Source organism: Vipera berus, assembly GCF_964194415.1.
Source record: "Vipera berus genome assembly, chromosome: 1".
NCBI lineage: Eukaryota > Metazoa > Chordata > Lepidosauria > Squamata > Viperidae > Vipera > Vipera berus.
In genome coordinates this window covers 20,793,209-20,817,157 of record NC_138202.1, presented here as the reverse complement: position 1 = coordinate 20,817,157, position 23,949 = coordinate 20,793,209, and the positions used below count along the sequence as shown (strand labels likewise).

The following is a 23,949-nucleotide window of genomic DNA, read 5'->3' as shown; positions in this document are numbered from 1 at the left end:
TTCCACCAGACTTTTATCCAAAAAGCCTTGACCTTTTTACATGTCCACCATATGTGAAAATATGTTGCCTCTTCATCACCACACCTCCAACATTTAGGCTGATAATTCGGATACATACTTGCAAGCTTTTTAGGATCTAGATGCCATCTATAAAACATTTTGTAAAAGTTCTCTCTTAAACTTTGAGCTTGAGTGAATTTTACATTCCTCACCCAGATCTTTTCCCACGTGTCCATTGTAATAACTTCCTGAATGTTTTGGGCCCACTTTATCATACAATCCTTAACAAGCTCTGTTTCTGAATCGATCTCTATCAATGCAAGATATATCCGTTTAATATGTGCTGGTCCTTGATTTCTAATTTGCTTTATCAAATTTTCATCAGTCGTTGCAAATCCATTTTTTTGGTCTTCTTTCCACCTGGCCTGTAACTGAATATATTGAAACCAAGTCTGAACAACCTTCTCTTCTCGCAAGAAACTATATGATTTCAAGCACCAAATATTCCTTTCCAAACTTAAAATTATGTATAATCCTTCTCCCGCAAATGTCTCTCACGCCAAATATCTCGCAATTCCAGGTCATCCTTCATTTCAAAAAAAGATTTAGGCAGTCTAGCGTGACTTGGAATGCGTTTAAAGGCTCCAGCCTTATCCAACTGTACATCCATAACTCCATTCCAGTCCCCCATAAAAATAAAGGATTTATAATCCAACTGGGTAAGCTTTGTATGAAGTAAACTAAAAAAGTCAGCTTGTTGTTGATTTGGAGCATATAATCCAACTAAAAGCGTCTTTTTACCTTCAAACAACAGCTCGATCATAACATATCTTCCATGCTTATCTGCTTCAATTAGGTCCGCTGTTAAGGCACTTTTAACATAAACAACCACTCCATTTTTCTTATTCTCTGCAGAAGCAACAAATTGCGTACCCAGCCTCGAGTTCAATAAATACTTTTGATCCAAAACTCTAATATGCGTTTCTTGCAGGCATATAACATCTATCTTAAATTGTTTTAAATATTGAAAAACTTTCTTCCTCTTCTGCGGTGAGTTTAGTCCATTAACATTCCAGGTTAAAAATTTAGTTGCCATGTATATCCTCGAAAAGCTCTTGGACCACAGCTTTGATAGGACTGGTTACTTTAGGCCGTGCTCCTCCCACAGCTTGGCTATGAATGCGATGTGAAGAATCTGAAGACTTTTGCTGATCTTGTTCTTTTATTTTCTTTGCTCGTTTTAAAGCAGCACGCGTCACTCTTTGCTCTCTAGGATCATCCAAAGAGATTGTAGCTTGATCTCCTCCAGCACCATTTTCCTCTGTTTCCTCCTCTTGTTGTTCTTCTTCTCCAGATCCCTTTCCAGCTTCCAAGAGCGTTAATGAGGTTGCTTTTAAGACATTATTGTAGAAATCACGTGCTTGTTTCACAGTAGTCAGCCTATACCTTTTACCTTCATACATCACCATCAGCCCCTCTGGAATCTCCCATCTGAACCTTATATCTCTTTGCTTGAGCTCTTGCACAAGAAATGTATAGTCCTTTCTTCCCCTTAAAATCCTTGGAGGAATTTCTTTTAAAACCAAGACTTCTTGTTCAGCAATCACAACCTTAACATCATAGGCAGCTTGTATAACTTGATCTCTAATTTCTCTTTTTGCAAAATAAACCACCACATCTCTAGGCAACTTTCTCTGTCTGGCAATCCATGAATTCACCCGAAACACTTTATCCATAGCTGCTCTTATTTCAGATGCTGGCTGGTTCAATACCCCTTCGAGAGCCTCAGGGATCAGCTGCTTTAAATCTTCTTTAACATTCTCTTTTAAGCCTCTAATTCTGACAGCAAACTGCATCTGGTAATATTGGGCATGGCTTAACTCCCTTTCCAACTTGCCTCTTTCAATTTCATTCTCCCGTGCTTTTACTTCTAGTATAGCATTCCTTTGAGCCAAATCATCCACTTTTTCATCTAAATCTTCCACACATTCCGCCACTTTATGCACTGAAGTCAAAATGTCTACCTTCATCACGCTGTACTTCTGTTCCATCCTCTCTTCCATTCTTTCCTCAAATTTCTCCAATTTCTCCTCCATCTGTGCAAATTTATCAGCAATTGATTGATTAATTGATTCCAAAAGTACCTGGGCATGTTTATCCAAGGCATCTCGCAAATCCTTCGATGTCAGCACTTCAGGAGGGTGCAATGCCTGTAGTGATGATTGTTGCACCGGCGAGGATCCTCCACTCCGAAGAGTTTTAGAGGGAGGTTTAGCCGCCATCTTTTAATCCTCAATTATGACGCACTTTCAATTAAAGTTTAAAAAGTCCAACAAGTTAGAGAGTACAGTAAAATAGTCCTCTTCACCTTTTCCTCTTGTACCGCTCTGCCTGCTCCTTTAAATCATAGTCCTTTCATCAGGCAGGGCTGGTTCGCAGACGCCTGGCTCTGCTCCAGGAAGTTCGGAGCAGAGACGACGGCCAGCTGGGAGCAACCCAGGCTTCGGGGGAGTTCGATCCTTCAGCCGCCCAAGCTCAAAGCTCAGGCGGCCTCGGAGAACTCTACCCCTACCTGGGGCCTCACCCCCTCCTCTTCTCCCGAGGAGGGGGCTTCAATTTCGCCCGAACAGCTGATCGGCGCTGTTTCAGGCAAAAAAACAAACAGCTGAGCCGCGGGCAGCCAGGGGAGGCTGTCTTCAGCGCCGCGCCGCCAGCGGAAGTCATTTAGTCTCAGCTTTTTATACCCAAAAATAGTCAATGGTGCCTCTGCCAGAATGGAGGAAATATGTGCTTCTTCCCTCTGGTAAGAATAGAATAGAGCTGGAAGGGACCTTGGAGGTCTTCTAGTCCAGCCCCCTGCTTAAGCAGGAGGACCCATACCATCTCAGACAAGTGACTGTCTAGCCTTGCCTTAAAAATCTCCAGTGATGGAGTGCCCAAGATTTCTGGAGGCAAGCTGTTCCACTGGTTAATTGTTCTCACTGTCAGGAAGTTTCTCCTTAATTCCAGGTTGCTTCTATCTTTGATCAGTTTCCAACCATTGGTGCTTGTCCTGCCCTCTGGTGCTTTGGTGAATAATATAACCCCCTCTTCTTGGTGGCAGCCCCTCAAATACTGGAATACTGCTAGTCTCCCATATTTCTTCTTTTCTTTAGACTAGTCAAACCCAAGTCTTGCAGCCGTTCTTCGTATGTTTTAGTCTCCAGGCCTTTAATCATCTTAGTTGCCCTTCTCTGAATTTTTTCCAAACTCTCAGCATCTTTTTTGTGATATGTGACCAAAATTGGCTGCAATATTCCAGGTGTAGCCTTTCTAAGGTTTTATAAAGCAGTACTAATACTTCACATGATCTTGATTCTGTGCCTCTGTTATATAACCCAGTACTGTATTAGCTTTCCTGCCTGCTGCTGCACACTGCTGGCTCATAGTCAAGTGATTGTCCACTAGGACTCCAAGGCTCCTCTCACAGTTACTGTTTTAAAGCCAGGTCTCGTCCAATCTGTACTTGTACCTTTGATTTTTCCTGCCTAAATGTTAAACTTTGCTTTTTTCCAAATTGAAACTCATTTTGTTGGATAGGGCCCATTGTTCAAGCTTGTCAAGATCTTTTTGGATTCTGAGTTTGTCTTCTGGGGTGTTGGCTACTCCTGCCAGTTTGGTGTCATTGCAAATTTGATGAGTTCCCCTTCAATTCCCAATTCAATTCAAGTTATTTATGAAGATATTGAAGAGTACTAGGCCTAAGACGGAACCTTGTGGTATCCACTGCTTACTTCTCTCCATGCGGATGTAATGCCATTGAGGACTACTCATTGATATACTACAACATCCACAGCATTTCACTGGTCTACTAGTTTAGTCACTTTATCAAAGAATGAAATAAGATTGATTTGGCATGATCTGTTTTTAACAAACCTGTGCTGGCTACTAGTTGTAACTTTGTTTGCTTCTAGTTGTTTGCAGATCTGTTTTTTGATTATCTTTTCTAGGATATTCCCAGGTATTGATGTTAAACTGGTTTGCAGTTTCCTGGGTCCATTTCCCCCCCCCCTTTTTCTTGAAGATGGGAACCACATCAGCCCTTTTCCAATCCTCAGGTACTTCCCTGGTGCTCCAGGATTTTTGAAAGATGTGGTGCAATGATTCTGAGATAACATCTGCCAGCTCCTTCAGAACTCTGGGGTGTAATCTGTCGGGTCCTGGTGATTTATATTCATCAAGGTGGGATTTTCTTGCTTATTTTATTTTTTGTTTCTAGTTTGTCTTTGCAGTGGTCTTTTGGGTATGTTGGGCTACACTAGTTTCTTTTTGTGTGACGACTGATGCAAAAGTATGAGTTAAGCAGCTCTGCTTTCTCCCTTTTGCCTGTTATTTCCTTGCCAAGAATCAATTATAAAAACTGAAATCACTGTCAATATCTGGATCTTCAATGTTACTACATGGCATTTTTTTTTCTCTTAAAACATTTTGGTTTTTGTGGTGTTTCACTATTTTCCAAACTAAACAGATTTAATTCTGTCATTTCTTTTTTTAAAAAAAAAACGATAAACATATAAATGGGAGAACTTTCTGACAACTTTAGAAGCATTACAATATATAATATATTTCAAGTTAATTTATGAATTAGCAAATGTGAAAACAATGTTTTATTCCCCTATCTTCCACAAATCTAAATACATGTTACTTCTAATCAATTCAACTTATTACAGTCATAGACCAGTATAACCAGGGTTTTCTACTATTTTTTAAAAATATTTTAATTGACATGTATAATAAATCTAAATGCTCATAGTTAAGTTGAAATGGGGGTAAAACCAAATTCCTTACCTTTTGATCCATCCATGATTCCACGTAAGAAGGTATGTAATGATCTCATTCCCATTTGCAGTAACAGTTCGTAACCATGATACAAACTAATGCAAAGAGCAAAATCTCCTTCTATTGCACCTTGTTGCATTCTCTGGGGAAAAAAAACATTTCAAAATGATAGTTATACAGATTTATTTGTAACAGCAATTTTACTGTGATTCTATTTACAGTTTAAATAAATAATAAAGTAAAATAGACTTCCACCTAACTATCTAAGCACTTTTTATTCCATTTCAAGCTTACTGAAAAAAATAATAATCAAATGCTTTGAAGGCTAAAGCCAGGATTAGACTTCTCTGTCACCGCACATCAGGGAATGCATTTTTCTGTCATGCGGAGACGGTTGCATAACTTTTGCCTTTATACGTCTTGCAAATGTTCATTCTGACCAGGGGGCTTAAAACGATGTATAAATGGGATAGAAAACTGTAGTGAGAAAAATTCCATTTTGAGACAAATACTGCAAGAATTTGAATTTATTCAGATAAATGGATAAAGTCTTTATCCAAAGTCCAGAAAACTTTATATAGATTCCATCAGGTGGGCTTTTGAAAGAGTAGAGGGCAGCACTACATTACTTTTTTCTTAAAGGCAGTATGGGCACATCTTTTCCTTAAACACTGCAGAGCTAGAGAAGGAATTCTGTAACCCAATGGTTGGATTGGACATCCAGAAAAAAATATATTAAAAGCAGCGTTCCCACAACTTTTCTGGCTCAGTGGACTGCTGGAAATGGCGGGGAGGGGGGATGGTTTTGTGTGCTTGCCACTTTCACAAATGCAGCTTTGAGCATGCATATGAGTGTACTCCCCCACCACTTCGACGACCTGGTTTCAAACGGGCTGTGGGCCCCTGTATTACAGAACATTGGAGGTAGAAATGGGATTAGAACTTTGGTTTTAATTGTATGGGAAATGATTTACCCTGTGTTGCTTTCGTTATTTTGTGTTAACTCTGTGCATGCACATGAATGCTCCAGGCTAAAGGAATAACACCTGGACATTGTTTTAGACATTTCCGCCTTTTCAACTCCATTTTAGTACTTGGATTTTAGCATTCATGATAAATAACTTGGATTCTTACTGAAACAGTTATTTTAATTCTGAAAGGATGTAATCTAAGCACATTTCTCCCTGCTTGATTAGGTACAAAAAGGGAGGAAAGCAGAAAAAAAAAAGATCATCACATTATTTATTCTTGAGTGCCACTGTGAAAAAGTGCCAGGTGGTGGGTTTTCCTGAAAAGACTCTGAAAGCAGTAAAGGAAGATGTAATGTCAACTGTGAGAAAAGGCCTGAGACCTCCCCCCCTATGGGGAAGAGGGGCCAGTCCATCACATCCCAGATGTGCATTTGACTATGACTAATTACAAATCTGATTATACAGAAAGAAAACAAATAATATTCTTCTTGAGAATATGTACCTCAAAACGTGAAGCTGGGTTTTTCCTAAATTGATCTCGTGCTAGAATTATCTGATACTTTGTAAGAGCAGGTATTTCATGTCGTGGTAACACCTGGAGTCTAGTTAGTCGACCAGTAAAATTTTCTAAGACCTGCACATAAAACAGAAGACACAAAATGATTTTTTTCCATGTCACAAGTGGTTTTACATGGGAAAGAGAAACAGTTCTCACTATGAGCTCTCTTACAGCAGGCTGAACCAAGTAGAAGTCAAGTCTTTGAAGCAAGAAGTTATTCAGTCTCTTATATTTTAGTTGTTGACAAATTAGTGACCCACGTCAGCTTCCTGAATTTCTGCATGACCCCAGAAGGCCATTCAGAGACATGGGTGTCAAACTCACTGCATTACGTGACATGTTGCAATGTATCACAACTTTTTTTCGCATTGCTGGAGCTGGGCTAGACGCAGCCTCCACATGATGCAACCAGCCCACAGGCCAGCAGTTTGACACCCCTGCTTTATCAGAACAAATGACCAACATTTTTCAGTCTGTTGATAGTGGGGCACTGTGTGAGAATGATACTTTTGAGGCAGTATTAAGCCTCTGGAAGACAAACTATTAGCATTCTCAAATTTACCACTATTGATTGCCTGAAATTGCACCTACAAAATTCATGCATTTTGTCACTGAATTCCGATGGCACAAGTGGTGGAGAGTGGGTATGTTAAAGGCTGCATTCAACCTGCAATTAAATGTTAACAAGCTATGCACCCTGAAATCCATGAAATCTTCTGCCTGTCCAAAAAAATAAAATAAATTCATTTGATGCAGCTATTGTTTCCTTAAAATCTACACACTGCACATAAAATGTCTACCCAATCCATTCTAGCAAATAGGATAAATACTTCGTCTTGCGTAGAGTGACACAGCCAAGGGATTGAGAAGCTCTGCACCCCACAGCTGGTTTCGCCCTGCCAGGGGACCCTAAATGGGTCAAAGGTTGCCCTGGACACACAATGAAGGAGGACCCCCCACTGAACACGGAACGATGGTGGTTGATCCGGGGGAAGCCCTCCAACCCAACAGGAGAAAGGCTAGCCACACCTCACTGACTAGCCCAAGCTACCATCAGCCGAAGTCCAAAAGCACTAACCAGAACAAGGGTGAACAGCGTGCTTGGAACTAGGTGAGAATATCAATCTTCTCTCTCCTATCTTGTAACTGATTTCCTGGAAAAGATCCCCAAGAAGCAAAAAATCCTCCGAAAGTGAGAAGGGAGGGGACTACACCCCCACCCTTCCATAGACAGAAGCAGTGAATTAATGTTTATGGGGGACAGAAATATATTGAAATGAAGTTAATAATACTACAGTCTGGATAAATTTGAAAACTATGAAAACTGTTAATATTTTACATTTCAAAGTGTATTGATGAAACTATAAGAAAATAATTTTGTCTTAAAAGTTGGAAAATGAATAGATACTGATATCTAGTGGAGGATTAGAACATAACTATAGCTGCATTGACTCAGAAATTGGCAAGATGCCCAGAAATAGAAAAAAACTTGTTTCTTTGAACCTCAGTGATTTTTACTCAATTAAAAAAAACAGCTGGGAACAGAGGAAAGAAAGTACAACAGGACCATCTACTACAGAGTGAGAACTACATTTGTTTTAAAAACTGTTGACCTTCTGGGACTATAAATACTCACCAAGCTATCATTTCTAAGCCCAAGTATTGTTTGCAGGGGGGAAAAAAACCTTGACTCTTGGCTAATCTTCTAGGGGGGAATTTACTGGAAAGCTTTTAGTTGGCTCAACATTCTGGACTGCAATTCTGGCTGGTTGATAATTCTATGACCCCTGAACAGAAGAACTGTTATAAAACACTGTTTTCAATGATGCTTTGACAATTGGAAATGCATTGGATTACAATAACCATATATAAAGATAAGAACTATATAAGATTTGGTTGTTTGGATTTTAAGATTGGCTGGTTTGATAAAGCTAATCACAGAGACTATGGTACCGGTGAAAGGCTATTTGGAGGGGGGAGACAAAATGGATGATGCATACCTATCAAAAAGTAACAGGAAACCACACCTAATATTTCCTTCTGAAGGGCCTAGCCTGGAACATCAGAGATCTGCAGGAGCAATACTCCAAGACAAAGCAAATACTTTCCAGGAGGATGGAATGCTGTGACAGATTCAAATGGCAATGGTTTCAAACCATGATGAGATTAAAAACAAATTTGATGACATAAATGAGCACATCTTCAACCTAAACTTACGATTAAGAAAACAATAATAAAGAATGAACAAACAAATCAGATAACAGAACACAAACCAGAAGAAAGTGACTTAAATACTGAAGCTACAAATGAAGAGATCCACAACTCAACACAAACAGAAGAAAATTTACAAGATTTTGCCACAACAGTGAAAATGGAAAAGATAATTTACCTTTCAAGACTTCAAAACAAATTCGAGGATAAGAAAGAAGATCTAACAAAATGGATTATAGAGCTGCTAGGAGAATTGTTTGGGAGACAAAAAGAGTCCTTCGGGAGATAGGGCGGGATATAAGTCCCATTAATAAATAAATAAAAAAAATAAAAAGCGTACATCCTCAACTTGTCTTTCTTACTCCCAACAACACTTACAAAAATACAGGAATCCCCTGGCAAGCAGAACATACTGACTTGGCAAAAGAAAAAGGCTAGAGTTAGATTCAAGAGATTTGATTCAACTTACCAGATGGAGTACTATATGATTAAGCACTTGTTTGAATATGGTTAAAATAATAGATAAATTTTGGATATAAAGGGGCCCTACAGTAAGAGGGACAAGATATATAAGTAGTATAGTACTTTTTATATTATATGAAATGTAAAAATATTATGTATGTGATTGAAAAGTTTGGACTTTTTAAGGTAATTAATTTGAGAAAATTATGACTGATAAGAATGGCTTGAATACGGAGGAGAAATTAAGCTTAAATAAGAATTTTGAAAACAGGACACATAGTGACTTAATAAGATGACTTTTATAAATACAACTGAAACCCAAGCCAACTAGAAAAGATGTTATATATGGATGTTATTGTTATTTGTACAAACACAAGAAAAATGTTTATATCCAACCTTGTATGTATTGAAAATATTAAGAATTACATTTGTTTAATGTTGATAAAGGAGACCACTACTGGAAGAAGACAAGATCAAGGAAATATGCTATTAATTAACATATTGATTATGGAATTATAGAAATTAATCATTACTGATTGTTTTTTAAATATATGAACCCAGACAACATGCTGTTTACTAAGCATTAAAGATTGTTATCGTAAAAAAACCAATAAAATATATTTTTTAAAAAGGATAAATTCATGAATTTAGATGCCTTAGGACTTCTAAACAATAACTGGATTCAATCTCTTGTTTGGGAGAAGTGTTAGTTAAGGACTTAACTAAGTTCTGCTACATGTGCTCCCAGTCAAGGAAATGGAAGAAGGACCACATATGAAATTGAACAGGAAATTATAGGGTATTAGAATGGTATATACCAGGGGTGTCAAACTGCCAGCCCAAGGGCCGGACATGTCATCGGGAAACCACGCCCACCCCATTGCTGACAATGGCGAAAAAGCTCCGATACACTGCGCGACGTCACGTGATGTCGCAAGTTTGACATGTCTGGTATATATCGTCTACCTTCCCTTTAAGCTGTCAGAACAGAAAGATACAAATGTTATACAGATAATCAATTTATGACCACAGTTGAGACAGAAATTTCCATTGCTAAGCAATGCGATTATAGTGCAAGATATCACATGACCACATTGCTTAATAATCCCAATCCTGGCACTCCTAGTTACTGTCATAACCCCAGATGTGTGGGTGGTTAAGCAGAGGGAGGAGTGCTGCAGAGAGATGGGAAGGCTGGCATAGTCTGCATGCAAGATGAGGGACAGTGCAGTGCAAGCACAGGGATACTGGGGAAAGACTTTGCTGCAGCTCAGGAGCTTCTTGGGACACTGTAGATCTGGGGCTGCAAGAAACTGTGGAGCTGAAGCATAATGCTACAGCCAGCCTTGGAATCCTCAGCCACTCCAATCAGCTCAGCTGATTGTGCTCCATAGACCTTGCGGGCATCCAGCTGACCCTTGCCATTTTCCTGCCCCTGGTAACAAGTTATGTCCAACTTGACTATGATGGAATGAAACATAGTGCCCCTCCCTCCAAAAAAAAACAATAATCCAGACTCACTGCAGAAATTATTTATCCAGCACACAGTGTTCAGCTTCAAAGTGTACTGATGGTAATCACTAAACCCTGAAGCTCAACACTTCTCATCAGATGCCTGCCATAAAAGCCTACACCATTATTTTGACATAAACCTACAAAGACATAAATAAAAAGGACCCAATTATTTGAAAAGGTGCCTCCAACATTATTTAAGCCATACAATAGGATCAGTAGAAAAGTCCTGTTGTGGTTCCAAAGGTGGTTATGACTCACTGTATGCTGACCTGGAGTAAAGCTTTCTCCCTGGCAGATTCCCGGTTATAAAATTCTCTGCTGAATATACAACTTACTCTCTATTTTGCTTTAATCTTTGTTGGACAAGCTTATTTTTCCAGACACTTGCAGATTAAGAACTATCCTAGGACAACACTTTTGATTTAATTCTTTATAACTGTTGCACTCTTGGTACAATTGTTTCATTTTAATAGGAGTTCACTTTTTTTCTCCTCAAACTTTTTTTATGGAAGGATATTTTTAACATTTTGTATACCATTCTGGCTCCTGTAGGATGAATAGTGGTATAAAAAGAAAGTAATTAGCAATATAATAATTAAACAGTAATTAAATGCATTAACCAAAGCAGACTATAACTACAGAAGACAATAAATCTCATCGTTACCTTCCAAAATCAATAATGATTTTTGAGGTTAATGCTGAAGGTACCCTTAAATACTTGTCTGAGATTGTAATTTTAACAGAAATTTGTTTGTTACAAACCATTATAAAGCTATCGTAACTACAGTTCATTGTAATGCAATCTGCACAGGGCCAACTAAAAGATGAAACTGCAGAATCTCCAAATAACCTTTCTAAGTTCAGCACCTACTTAATTACAAAAATGTCTAAAGCCAGTTTCTGAATTCTTCGAAGAATAAACCCAACCTTTGATCAGACATGCTAGAATGACTTTAATGAGAAACTGCAGCAAAATGCAAACTCAATCAGGATAATTCACCAACTGTTAAGCATTCTATTGTCAATCTGCTTTAATTACACATGTCACTGTTCGAAGTTTTAAACTACTGAAAAATAAGTTCACAAACACATCAGTAAATTCAGTGTTTTATTTAACAGGCTCAATGAGCAGAACTCCCTTAGCAAAATGAAAAATAAATTTATTTATTAACTTACATTTCAAGTGTTGAATAAAATTTTACCCAATTCTTGCATGTTAATTCTACCTTCATTTTCATAATTCTAAAATAGATTAAAACTCACCCGTATGTAAGCATTCTGAATTTCAGTCAATTCTTTCCCAAGTGGAACAACACATTTTTCAATTCGTCGCTCATGAGAATAAGGCTGAATATCAGGAGAATCTTCAGAGCAAAGTTCTATGTGTGAAATTAACAGGTTGGTAATAACTTGCTGCACAGCCTGTTAAAAAAGTGTCAAAGTTATGTGCTGCATCTCGGTTAGGCTCATGTTAGCAGAATAAAAATCAGATATATTTCGACACAGAATTTCAAGAGTTAAAATCTAATCTTCAGAGTCTGTAAGTATTATAGACAGGCAAGATTAAATGAGGGAAAAATTCAGGTTGTCCTAACTGTGGGGTTTGTAGCACATATATTAAGATGCAAAGACCTAATTATCCAACACAGAATTGCCAATATCAGGCTGGCTGTGCATGTATGATTTTTAAATTTAAAAAATATCTTAGGATAATCTTGTGTATTTTTTAAAGTTAATTTTAAAAGCTTTTTCCTCAAAACTGGTAAAAAAAATACCCTAAACATAAACACTGCAGATGTCACATTCACAATGTGTACCAGCGGAAGATTCCGGTGGCTTCCAATATTTTACCAATAGCCCCTTATACGGAATACTTTGGGCCCTTCCCTCCTGTCAGTTGAAACTGTCAGCTGATAAAGAAATTGCATAAGAGAGGAAAACAGCTTTGCAGAACTGAGATGGGCATTCAAATATAGCGATTATTTTTAAAATCCACACAGATTATGTATGATTATTAAGAAAATCTAGGTCCCTTGATGAAAAAGAATTGACTCACCTTTGCATCACTGCCAGGAGTTGCACTTAGAGCCAAGACTCGAAACTCTTTGGTGTATTTGCATAATTCTTTCACGACCTGAAGGGAGAATAACTTTCATCACCACTAAGTTTGTTCTATTACATCCAAAATAATTCTGAGAAAATGCAAAATATGAACAAGGCAAACTCTGAATCCCAAATTAGTAGCATCTAACAGAAAATCAAAATTCAGTTTCAGTACAATAAATTTGTATCCTGCTGAGGTGTAAGCCTGTCTTTGTAAAAGTATGCTACGTGATAACCTCATAGACAGTATTTATTTTCTGGTTAAGCGTTTAAATAGTCACCAGCATCATGAGACTGCACTGCTGAACCTAAACTGCAAAATGGCCAGCTTTCAGTGAGGCAATTTTTGCAGTTATAAGAACCAAAAAAAGTGGAATGTTTGAGTTATAAACTCTAACTCAAATATTCCACTTTTTTTGGTTCTTCCTATTCTGACTTTCACTGTTATGGTGTTGCCAGAAATCGGAGTTTAAAAGATGAGATAGATAACATGTCTTCAATCAAAATAGCTGATTTCTCTTTTTTCCTTTTATTGCCCTAGGGCCAAACACTTTTTCTAGAAATTTTCTTCAATTTCTTTGCTAACATTCTATAAAAATTATACTATTTATATGATGCTCTTCTGTTATGTTGAAATGCAGAAAAAATAGAAAAAGATTAATCCCACATCAAAAAAGAATCTGGAAATAAAAAATAAATAGAAAAGAAATGCATTACTTGTGGTTTACTGGCTACAGGTAAAACAAGAGAGAATTGATTTCAGGTTTGCTACTTATAACCTATACAAGATTTTCTACCTGTAAGATGATATTTAAGAGCCACCTAGTGGGAAAAAAAATCTTGTGCCTGTAGGAGGATAAGTGGAATTTTTCAACTCTCAGCCCCAATTCCTGTTTTCTGATGCAGTCTTTTTCAATACATACACTGAAGTGTCTATATAAATATACAACTCTAAATCAATTCAAAATAGCCTAATGAGATTGTAAAGTGCTCATCAACAGCCGGAAGACACTTTATCTAATTTCTAGAGCTGAAGTTTCTTGATCAAATTTCAAAATCCCTATTTAGAAATTAGTGCAGAAAGAGCTGTTTTTCTCCAACTTGCTGCTTGGGAGAGAAAGAGAAAAAAGAATGAATGAATGCATCAATTTTTTACTTGGTCACACCCACCCACTGTTAGCTCCAGACTAATATGTGCTCCCATCTAGCTTGCTTTTTAAATAATAATATATTCAAAGAAAGAGTATAAGCTTGTTCAATCCACACTACCTGACAATATGCATGATTTCCAAGAGCTTTATGGGCTTCATCAATAACCAGGCATTTAATTTCTGCTGCTGGACATGTGCCACGAGAAAGATCATTTGCCATTATTTGAGGAGTGAGAAAGAAGACTCTTTTGGTGCGCCAGATTTCTTTCCGATCAACAATTTGGGTACCTCCTGAAAAAAAGATAAGAAAAATCTGTATAGCGCTGCTGTTTACTAGCAATTAATATGAAATACACATTCTAGCAGAGTTAACATTAAATGTATTCTCATATTTTAAAAATCAGCCTACAGATTTTTATATTGCTAGTCAGAAAAACATTTTAAGTGACAGCATTTCAGAATTAAAAAAGCTTATTGTATCCCATTTAAATAGAGTGATAGTACTGTACTGAAAAAAACTTGCATTTTGCATAATGTACAAATCAGCTATCATGAATATTGTCACAGATCAAATTCACGAAATTCAGTTGAATTATTTTCCAAACTAAATTCCACCAAATGTGTTGAATTACAAATCACCCAATGGTTGCACTAACTTGGAAATCAGAAAGTACAATTCAAATTCCTAGCAAGACTGATTCATTGATTCATTGCAAGCTATACTTGCTGTGCTTGCCTACATATTCACATATACTATATATACGCATTCATCTTGTAAAAAATATACTCAACAATTTAAGAATTCCCACTATGGAAGAATTTAATGGCTAGAATTAATCACATTTAAGTGTTTTGGATGCAAACAGTTAAAAATTAGCACATAAGCAGAAATGCAAAGAATCCATAAGAAAAAACTGAGAAATACCTGTAATAACAAGTATCACAAGCTTTTTCCCAAAATTATGCAACATTGTAAAGAAGACTGGATTTTGCAAATAAGTATCTAACATTTAAAAATAAATGAACAAGGATTTACCTTGTGCTGCTCCTCAAAGTCACAACTGTTACTCAATTTATTCAGTGTAGAGAAATACACACAGCACCCTTCAGCGTTTATTTTTTAAAAAAACAGGACTGCTGAATAAGGTACAAGACAACCACTGCAATGAAATCAATAACCCAGTCATAGCTTAATATATATGGGATGCCAGTCACAGGAATTGGGCTGCTTCTAAGCGCTGGTGATATCGATCCAACCGCAACTGACACATTAAAAAGGACAAAAAATAATCCTTTCGGTCTTGTTTCACTACTGGTCCGTTTCCGCTGATAAAAGAGGTGCCTTATTCTGGAACTTCTTTTCAACTTCATAATCTGTCCTACAGCTCTGCTCCCACCCCACTAGTGATCACATCCCACTTAGCTTTCCACGGAGCAGCCAAAGACACTAAGTCGGCTACGAGAACTGGTGGCCCGGGCGAAAACAAGCGCGATCCTGAGCCACATGCAGAGCGTAATCAAACACCCACCCGTCATCTCGGCCATATGCGCAGCGGGGATGCCGAGGAGGCGGGCGCAAGCCTCCCGTTGCTGAGCTACTAACGGCTTGGTCGGGGCCAGGAAGAGGATCTTGCCGCCCGGGAACCACCGGTAGAAATTGTACATGACCACGGCGGCTACCAGTGTTTTCCCAAGCCCTGTCGGCAGGCAGAGCAGCGTGTTGGCCAGGAGCGCTTCCCACGACGCTCGAACCTGGTAGGCGCGCTCCTCCACGCACTCGCTGGACGGGAACATCCACAGAGCGCCCGGCGCGCCTCCGATGAATCCCCGGGCACCAAGAGCGCCCGGCGAATCCGCTGCCTCGACCTCTATGGCTGCAGCCAACAGCACCGCCTCTTCTTCCTCCTCTTCTTCCACCGCCGGCGAAGGAGTCAGCTGCGCTCCCCATGCTTGGAAGAGCGTGGCCTGCCGGCTTCTGCCTTTCATTTCAGCAGCGCCTCCGCCGCCCTCCCGCAACTTCTCTCAATAAGTAACGACGCCATCTTGGCGGCCACCGAAAACCCCGCCAGCTTCGAGGAGGCCCATGATTGGTCGAGCCCAAGAAGGCGGATCAATCACGTGCTCTACTCTTGCACTTTTTTTATTCGCTATCAGAGAAAGGGAGGTTCCGACCGAGGACTGTTTTTCCCCATTTATTGTTGGAGCGCCGGGACACGCGCAACTGAGGCGCAGTCTGTTTCAACGAGTCACTTCCAAAAGTTTCTGCAAGAACTGCTAGAAATATTCACGCGCGAGCGTTTGGCTTTATATATATATATATATATATATATATATATATATATATATATATATATATATATATATATATATATATATATATATATATATATATATATATATATATATATATATATATATATATATATGTGTGTGTGTGTGTGTGTGTGTGTGTGTGTGTGTGTGTGAAGTAGGATTTTCAAGGGAACAACCAACTCTTGAGGGCAGACTACAATACCCAGCATGCAACAGGAATTGCTCCGCTCGTCTGGCGTTTGCGTCCACCCATTTACGTAACAGGAGCTTCTGCTTTCTCGGGTAGAACTACGTTACCCAGCATGCTTAACAGGAAGAGGCGATCGGAGTGGCGGGGCGCGCCAAGCGTGCTGGAATTGTATTTCGTGCTGTGGGCTAGTGAGGGGCCGCTGAAGCGTTCCCGGACTTTCTCCTAGTAGGTGCCCGCCTGAGGCGATGTAATGGCGGACCGCGCGCGCCCTTGGAGCCTGGAGGAGCTGCGGAACGAGGCGCTGCCCAAGCGGGAGATTGTCCACTTTCTGCAGGAGCAAGCGGCACACAGGGTGCGGGGTCCGAGGCGCGATCTGACGGGTGGGCAGGCTCCATTCATATGCCCATGCGGGCTAATTTGGCCAGACGATGGGTGCAAAGTTGCGAAGTCCCCTCTCCCCTTCCCGCTTTTTTCTTTTTTTTTGCTCTCGTTGCCCATTTTCCCTTGGTCAGGGCTCCCTCTTTCTTAACCCTGCCCCGCTCTTCGAAGCAAACCATGTAGATCTCTTCAGATGTGATGAGAGCCTTCAGTGGGATCGAGTTGTCTTTCTTCCCCTTTTTCATTTCACGTGACTGCGGCATTCCTACATGCCAGCCTTCCCACGCCTGGTGGGGGGGGGGCAGGAGGGGATAGGGATTGCTGGTTGATTCCATTACTGACGGGCCAGGATGGAGTAGTTTATAACCACAGATTGGTCATGCGCTAATTAATTCTAGCAGGTTTTTAATACATTGATTTTGTTGTTGTTATTATTATTTGTTGAGTGATCATTGGATGCCATTGGCATGCTTTGCCTTGAATTTCAGAGCATAGCAAAACATTAAAATCACCTGCTGTTACAGGCAATAGTCTTAATTTTTTGAAATGCAAAAAACCAGCTGCCCATTGGATGATGCATCAAAAACAAGACTAGGTCTTGGAGAGGGCTTCCGGTAGCCATTCATCTGTTATCTATGGTAATATGCAAGGCATTGCTAGGGGATTAAAAAAAATCCCATTTTTTTTTTCCAAATTGAAATAGTTTAGAAGAATCCAAGAAGCTTTCAGTTTAAAGTGCAAAGGAGAAAGGGGTGCTGTATAACTGAAAGCTTCCTTCAGTTATATAGTACCTTCTATTTTTAGTTTTAGCTGAACTAAATTTATGGATATTAAACCATAGGCATTTTGGGGGAAATTTTGTGAAACTGATTTGTTTTTAAATGTATTTAAAGCTGATGTACATAGCTTACTTACATTGCAGATGAATGTATTTTTATCTTTCATGAAATTGGCCGATATGAAAAATCCAGAGGAAGAGAGTTTAGTATTCTTTTCACAGTGCGCTTTATTCTTTTTCTGTGGATTGGGTTCTGTTCTGTAGTTTGCTGTGACCATCCTGAATGGAGTTCTTGGTATAGAAATCACAAGTTTTTGGATTTCAAGAGCAATAATTGGATTTATTTGATGCTACTAGAAACTTGACATATACTTCAAATTTCCATATTGTAAAGTGTATATACTATTCCAGCTCACTTTGCAATATAGGAAAACTTACAGGTAGCTGAACTAATCGTAAGTTTTGTTTGTAGTTTCTTGCAGAGCACAAGTTGCTTGGTCAGATAAAAAATGTGGCTAAAACAGCTAGTAAGGATCAGTTAATAACAGCATACAACCAACTCTTTGAAACAAAGGTAGGTTTTAATGCTTGCCTTACTTTAGCAGTGCTTTTTTTGTAAACTGAAAATGGATAAAAAGCTCAGTGGATAGATAGATCAAATGTTTTTTCTACAAAAGGTACTGTGCATCTCTACTTAAAAGAACCATGGACTTCTGTGCTGAAGAAATTATTGTCTTTATTCTTTGATTGTTGTTGAACTTTCTGCTTGAAAGAAAAAAAATGCAAACTGATTTGGGTTTTGATTATTAAGTAGATCATGGTTATAGAAATGACTAGTATTTAATATTTTCGATAAGTAAAAAGTTGATATTATAACTGTATTATGTATCTTACTGCACTGAAAGAAGTTGGAAGTCACTTTTTTCTTTTCTTTCTCTTCACTTTATCCACTCTTTTCTTTCCCCTTTTCTTTATTTCTATTTTATATTAAATAAAAACTTGTAATAAAAATATTTTTTTAAAGTAATTCTTGTTTAAATACCTATATGTACTGTTTCCAGTCACACTAGGATGAGTATATAAATATGGTCTAACTAGCTTTTAAAACTTGTGTTACATGAATGTTTTCTCCAGAATGTTATTTTAATTAAATTTCATTGTTTTATCTTGGATCTACTACTATATAGTACTGATACATTTTATATGGTAAGTCTATCATGACATTTTAGAGGAAGATTTTAAGATTGCACCAAGAAAATGTAAATGCAATGGCTTGAACATTCAAATATAATGAGTATGATTACATGCATATTATTCAATATTATAATAATATACCAGAGGATAGTAGAATAGAACAGGGGTCCCCAACTCTGGCCATGGTCCAGTACCAGGCCACGGCCCATTGGGAACTGGGCAGCACAAGTAGCGGGTGAGCAAGCGTGTAAAGCTGCATTTGAGCGAGTGATGTACTTGTGCATGAAACCATCCTCTCTTTCCCCTCCTCCACTGCCACCAGCAGTTTGCAGAGCCAGAAAGGTTGCGGATTGTTGGAATAAAAAAGAATTGGCAAAGATCACAAAGTATCAAGTTCTGAAAACTGAAATTGAAAGATTCCGGCAAATAGCTATGGTGGTGGTCCAAGTGGTTATAGCCATTTAAAAAAAATAATCTTGGGTGGCACTTAGAAAAGTTACGCATTGACAAAAAATTCATCTGTCAATTGCAAATGGCCACACTGCTTGGCTACACACATATACTATAATGATGCATTACAACATCCTAGATTCTTGATAAAAATATTAGGTTTACAAAGGACAATACCAGCTAAAGAACTGGCAGCTGTGACTTCACACTGTTGTGAACAGATATGCTCAAATAGCTCCTTTGCTAGGTGCCCATTCTTAACCCCCTTTGTCTAGAGTTGTATATTTGTTTTTATAATATTTACTTTTTAACCTGGATTTTATATACTTTGTTTGTACACTACCCAGAAATCTGTTCTGTGAAATGGGCAACTATAAAATTTGATTAATAAATATTCTTAATAGTATTACTAATAACTTCCTTAGGGAGATCACTAAAATGTATATTATTTTTCAGAGCTTTAAGGACACAGAGAGCACTGAACAAGTAGCAGAACAGGTAAAAAATATCAAGATTGATGAAAGCCAAACCAAAATGACAAAATCTGAAGAAGTTGTTGATGAGGTAAGTTGGGAAGTACCTCAATTATGTTTTTCAATTTCTGCTATGTGAGTAAATAAAAAAATAACATACAAATGAGAAAGGACGTAAAAAGAAAAACAATACACCTAGCATAGCTAGGATATGTAAGAACCAAGTTCTTTTGTCTATTGAAAATACTATAATTATAAAAAAATATTCTGCAAAATAGGTCAATACTGTATAACTGCTTATAGCTGTTTATGTTCTGTGATCGTGTCTGAGCTGGTTGTGACTTCTATTTTGCTCATTTGATCTTTTGGGAGTTCTGTCTTCTGAAATCAGTTGCATTTTCCATTTATGTAACAAAATGGTCAAATCAAGTTAAAATAAAATTTATATGATCCAGCTTAGTATTATATGTCACAAACCTCCGTATATATTTTTATGAATAAAGTTGTAGAAAATAACATTTCTGGATATGCGCACAAAATGATATAGTTCATAGTTTTACTCTCTTTGGGACCAGCTACAAAGCTACTTGCAAAGAATTTTCAGTTCAATAGTGATATTAATCTTAATTATTAATTAGCAGTTTTTCCAGATGCTAAAAAGATTTTGTTACAATTAAATATCCCCTCCCATAGAAGGGGAGATAGAATTCCTGTAAAATTTTGTAAAGTGTATACTTCTCCGAGTGTGTATGAAAAGGAAAATGGATGGTTTATATCCTTCTAAAAATACACTATACTGAACTTTGAACAAATCTCTATCTTTAAAATAATGAAGTTCACTGTTTTTGTTTCTTTCCACTTTCATTGCAGGCTTCCCCAAAATATACCAAGTCAATTCTGAAAAAGGGGGATAAAATCAACTTTCCAAAAAAGGGGGATATTGTTCATTGCTGGTATACAGGCAAGCTGCAAGATGGAACAGTTTTTGACACTAATATTCAGTCAAGTAAGTGCTTAGGTAGCTCTTTTTAAAAAAGCTGGCAAAGCTTTTAAAGATTCAAGTGGTCCTCATTGAAGGCAGGGTGATGGAGCTGCAGTGTCTCTCAAACAATAAATTGGAGCTGAGAAAGACTGGTGTAAACGCTCTACATTTTGCATTTGTTCAAGCCATCTTGGAAAGAAGACGGAAAAACTTTTAAAAAATATTTTTATTCCACTTTAATTTTTATAAATGTAATTCAAGGTGGCAAACCTACCTGATATTCCCTCTTCCTCCTATTTTCCCCACAACAGCAGTCCTGTAAGGGGAGGAATTGGGCTGAGAGAGGACGACTGTTCTAAAATCACTCAGCTGGCTTTCAGGCTTAATGCAGTACTAGAACTCAAGTTTCCTGATTTTGAGCCTGGTGCCTTAACAGTCTACACCAGACTACTAGAATTCTTGTGAATCAAGTCAGATCTTCCCTAAAGTGTATTTCGTACCCACAAAGAAAGAAGAAAGATCCAGATACTCTTAAGATTTGAATTTGGTTAAGAATTCCCTGTTAATCTAATACTTTGCAACCAAATCTTATCTTTCAGGTTCAAAGAAAAAAAAGGCATCGAAACCACTGAGCTTCAAAGTTGGTGTTGGAAAAGTGATTCGAGGTGTAAGTGTGCTAATGTGGGTGGCTGAGCGTATCAGGTTCTCATACCCTTTCATTATCAGAAAATAGTTTTGGCCCTGCAACTGTTCAGTCATCTGTCTGTTTCTTTCAATAAGAGGAGGCATTGGTATATGTGATCCCATGAGGCCTTTAGATTCTTCTATCCTGCCAGGAGTGAGAGAACACATTGGAAGTCTGCCCACATTTCCTGCATACAGAAATCTTGGACCAGTGTCCAACTGTCGTAATGACAGGTTTGGGGAGAGGGCTATGTATCGTTCATATATCACATGCAAGATGTGTGTCATGTATGTTTGTAGCTGTCACTTCTGATACTTTCCTTAGCTCTAGTTTTGGGTGATAGGAAGATTGTTTACTAGTTCTGCCTCGCCACCAAGGCAGAAGACTGCAATCTTCACGTTTGCAAATCTGTATTTATGACCTTCTGTGATATTCCAGTCTCTGGGTCCAATTGAATCCAATCTGTTTAATTTTCAGATGAATTTTGTAGGGCTGATCAAAGTATCTTGGGCCATTTCTAAATAATACCTAGCATACGTTGTGTGGAAATCTTAACAAAAAGTCTTCAGCAGCAGTGAGAATGAAAAAGAAATATATATTTTATATGACACTATTAAGACTAAAGGGACGCGGTGGCTCAGTGGGTTAAGACGCTGAGCTTGTCGATCAGAAGGTCGGCAGTTTGGCGGGTCGAATCCTGAGTGCCACGTAACAGAGTGAGCACCTGTTACTCGTCCCAGCTTCTGCCAACCTAGCAGTTCGAAAGGACGTAAAAATGCAAGTAGAAAAATAGGGACCACTACGGTGGGAAGGTAACAGCGTTCCGTGCGCCTTTGGCGTCTAGTCATGCTGGCCACATGACCACGGAGAGGTCCTCGGACAAGCGCTGGCTCTTCAGCTTTGAAACGGAGATGAGCACCGGCCCCTAGAGTTGGAAACGACTAGCATGCATGTGCGGGGGAACCTTTACCTTATTAAGACTAACTGGAATACATTTCTTTTCTAATTTTTCAGTGGGATGAAGCCTTACTGACAATGAGCAAAGGGGAAAAGGCTAATTTGGAAATTGAGCCAGAATGGGCTTATGGGAAGAAAGGACAGCCTGATGCCAAGTATCCTGCTTACATTTATTATTACGGAGACTGCAAAAAAATTTTTTTTCCTATACAACAATAGCGATTAAGAAAACGTTTTTTCCAACAGTTTTTTTTCCAACAGGTCCTCGGACAAGCGCTGGCTCTTCGGCTTTGAAACGGAGATAAGCACCGGCCCCTAGAGTTGGAAACGACTAGCACGCATGTGCGGGGGAACCATTACATTTACCTTTAGTAATTATATCATTGGGGAGGGAGGGTGACTCCTTAAATTGAAGCATCTAAAGATTAACAGGTAGAAAGGGAAAAATGGACATTGCTGGGTGGGTAGAGCATTTCATATTTTTGATTTATGCTTACATTCTCTTAAGAGCATTGCTTCCACAATGTCTAGGTATTTTTCATTTACGAACATTCATTACAGGTGACAATTGTGCCCAAAATTTCTGTTGCTAAGTGAAACATTTGTTAAGTGAGTTTGTCCCATTTTACAACTTTTATTGCCAGTTTTAAGTGAATCACTGTAGCTGTTAGTCAGACTGCTTTTAAGTGAATTTGGCTTCCCCATTGACTTTGCTTGTCAGAGGTTCGAAAAGGGGATCACAGGACCTCAGGACACTGCAACCATAAATATGAGTCAATTGCCAAGGGTCTAAATTTTGATCACATGACCATGGGGAATGCTACAATGGCTGGAAGTGTGAAAACTGATCATAAATCACTTTAGTGCTTTTGTAACTGAACACTCACTAAATGAACTGTTCTAAGGACTACCTGTACTGTTGCCAAAGCTATCTGAGTTATAGGCTGAACAAGAATAACACATGAAAAGTCATGCAACTTAGGAAAAAAATACACCCTTTAAGTAGATACATTTGCAAAACTATCTATTGCATAAGAATTTCCTTAACTTCTATTTCAGGATTCCGCCCAATGCAAAACTTTTCTTTGAAATTGAATTGGTAGATATTGAATGATGTATTGTCTCTTCAGTCGTGAATAATTGTGAACGCACAGTACTTCTGATTTCAGGGAAATGCAAATGTGGCCTTTTATCTGATAGATGGAGGAGTCAAAAGGCTCTTACTGCAATTATAGTACAATGTCTGTATTACTAAAAACAAGTTTATGTGTGGCTTTGACTGATGTTTTGTAGCAAGGACTTGCAGAAAATTATTATTAAGCACTTTGTACTGTCTATGGAAAGACAAGATCAGGGTTCCTGATTTGCTGGGTTATAATTTCCATCCCTTTCAGCCCAAATTACCACATTTTGCTAATCTATTTTAATTCTTGATTCTGAAAGAATGGAAGATCATATGTTTAAATCAGTTATCTTAATCTTGCAGGCATACATATCAGAATAGCAGGGCATAGGGTGGTTTTTCAGCTGGAGCATATCCAGTCAGATGTACACAATGTTGTATTTCAAGGAGGATGTTCTTACTTTGAAAGCAGATTAATATAAGAAAAGAGTACCGTTGAGAATTTTTGGATCAAATATGCACCTTGGCTTTTGCAACACATAGTAATACAGCTGGCCTACATGCAGAGTTTCAAAATCAATGCATAAGGGAAACTTGGAGCTGAATAGCAGTACAGGTGAAACCATCAGAAAGAAA

At 38.4% G+C, this 23,949-nt stretch overlaps 2 protein-coding genes across 2 annotated transcripts in view; one reads left to right on the top strand and one right to left on the bottom strand.

Annotated features, from left to right (window-relative positions):
• FANCM (FA complementation group M) overlaps positions 1 to 15,776 on the bottom strand; it is a gene marked incomplete at its 5' end in the record, with an annotated part of 54,668 nt that extends 38,892 nt beyond the window's left edge. The window contains 6 exons of the mRNA XM_081334263.1: positions 4,828 to 4,960; positions 6,292 to 6,423; positions 11,800 to 11,958; positions 12,593 to 12,670; positions 13,909 to 14,081; positions 15,320 to 15,776. Coding sequence (XP_081190389.1) covers positions 4,828 to 4,960; positions 6,292 to 6,423; positions 11,800 to 11,958; positions 12,593 to 12,670; positions 13,909 to 14,081; positions 15,320 to 15,776 — 1,132 coding nt within the window. The remainder of the gene's footprint in view (positions 1 to 4,827; positions 4,961 to 6,291; positions 6,424 to 11,799; positions 11,959 to 12,592; positions 12,671 to 13,908; positions 14,082 to 15,319) is intronic.
• Positions 15,777 to 16,427: 651 nt separating this feature from the next.
• On the top strand, positions 16,428 to 23,462 carry FKBP3 (FKBP prolyl isomerase 3). Its single transcript, XM_081331800.1, has 7 exons — positions 16,428 to 16,645; positions 17,922 to 18,023; positions 19,550 to 19,657; positions 20,437 to 20,572; positions 21,148 to 21,215; positions 22,248 to 22,345; positions 23,250 to 23,462. The coding sequence occupies exons 1-7, from the start codon at positions 16,544 to 16,546 to the stop codon at positions 23,302 to 23,304; spliced, it is 669 nt and encodes a 222-aa protein (XP_081187926.1). The 5' UTR covers positions 16,428 to 16,543; the 3' UTR covers positions 23,305 to 23,462.
• Positions 23,463 to 23,949: the final 487 nt, after the last annotated feature.

Bases quoted from the DNA above. Each gene is read 5' to 3' on its own strand.
- FKBP3 (XM_081331800.1), top strand. From the start codon at position 16,544: ATGGCGGACCGCGCGCGCCCTTGGAGCCTGGAGGAGCTGCGGAACGAG. The intron at 16,646-17,921 runs GTGCGGGGTCCG...TTTTGTTTGTAG, and splicing joins AGGAGCAAGCGGCACACAGG to TTTCTTGCAGAGCACAAGTT. The intron at 21,216-22,247 runs GTAAGTGTGCTA...CTAATTTTTCAG, and splicing joins TTGGAAAAGTGATTCGAGGT to TGGGATGAAGCCTTACTGAC.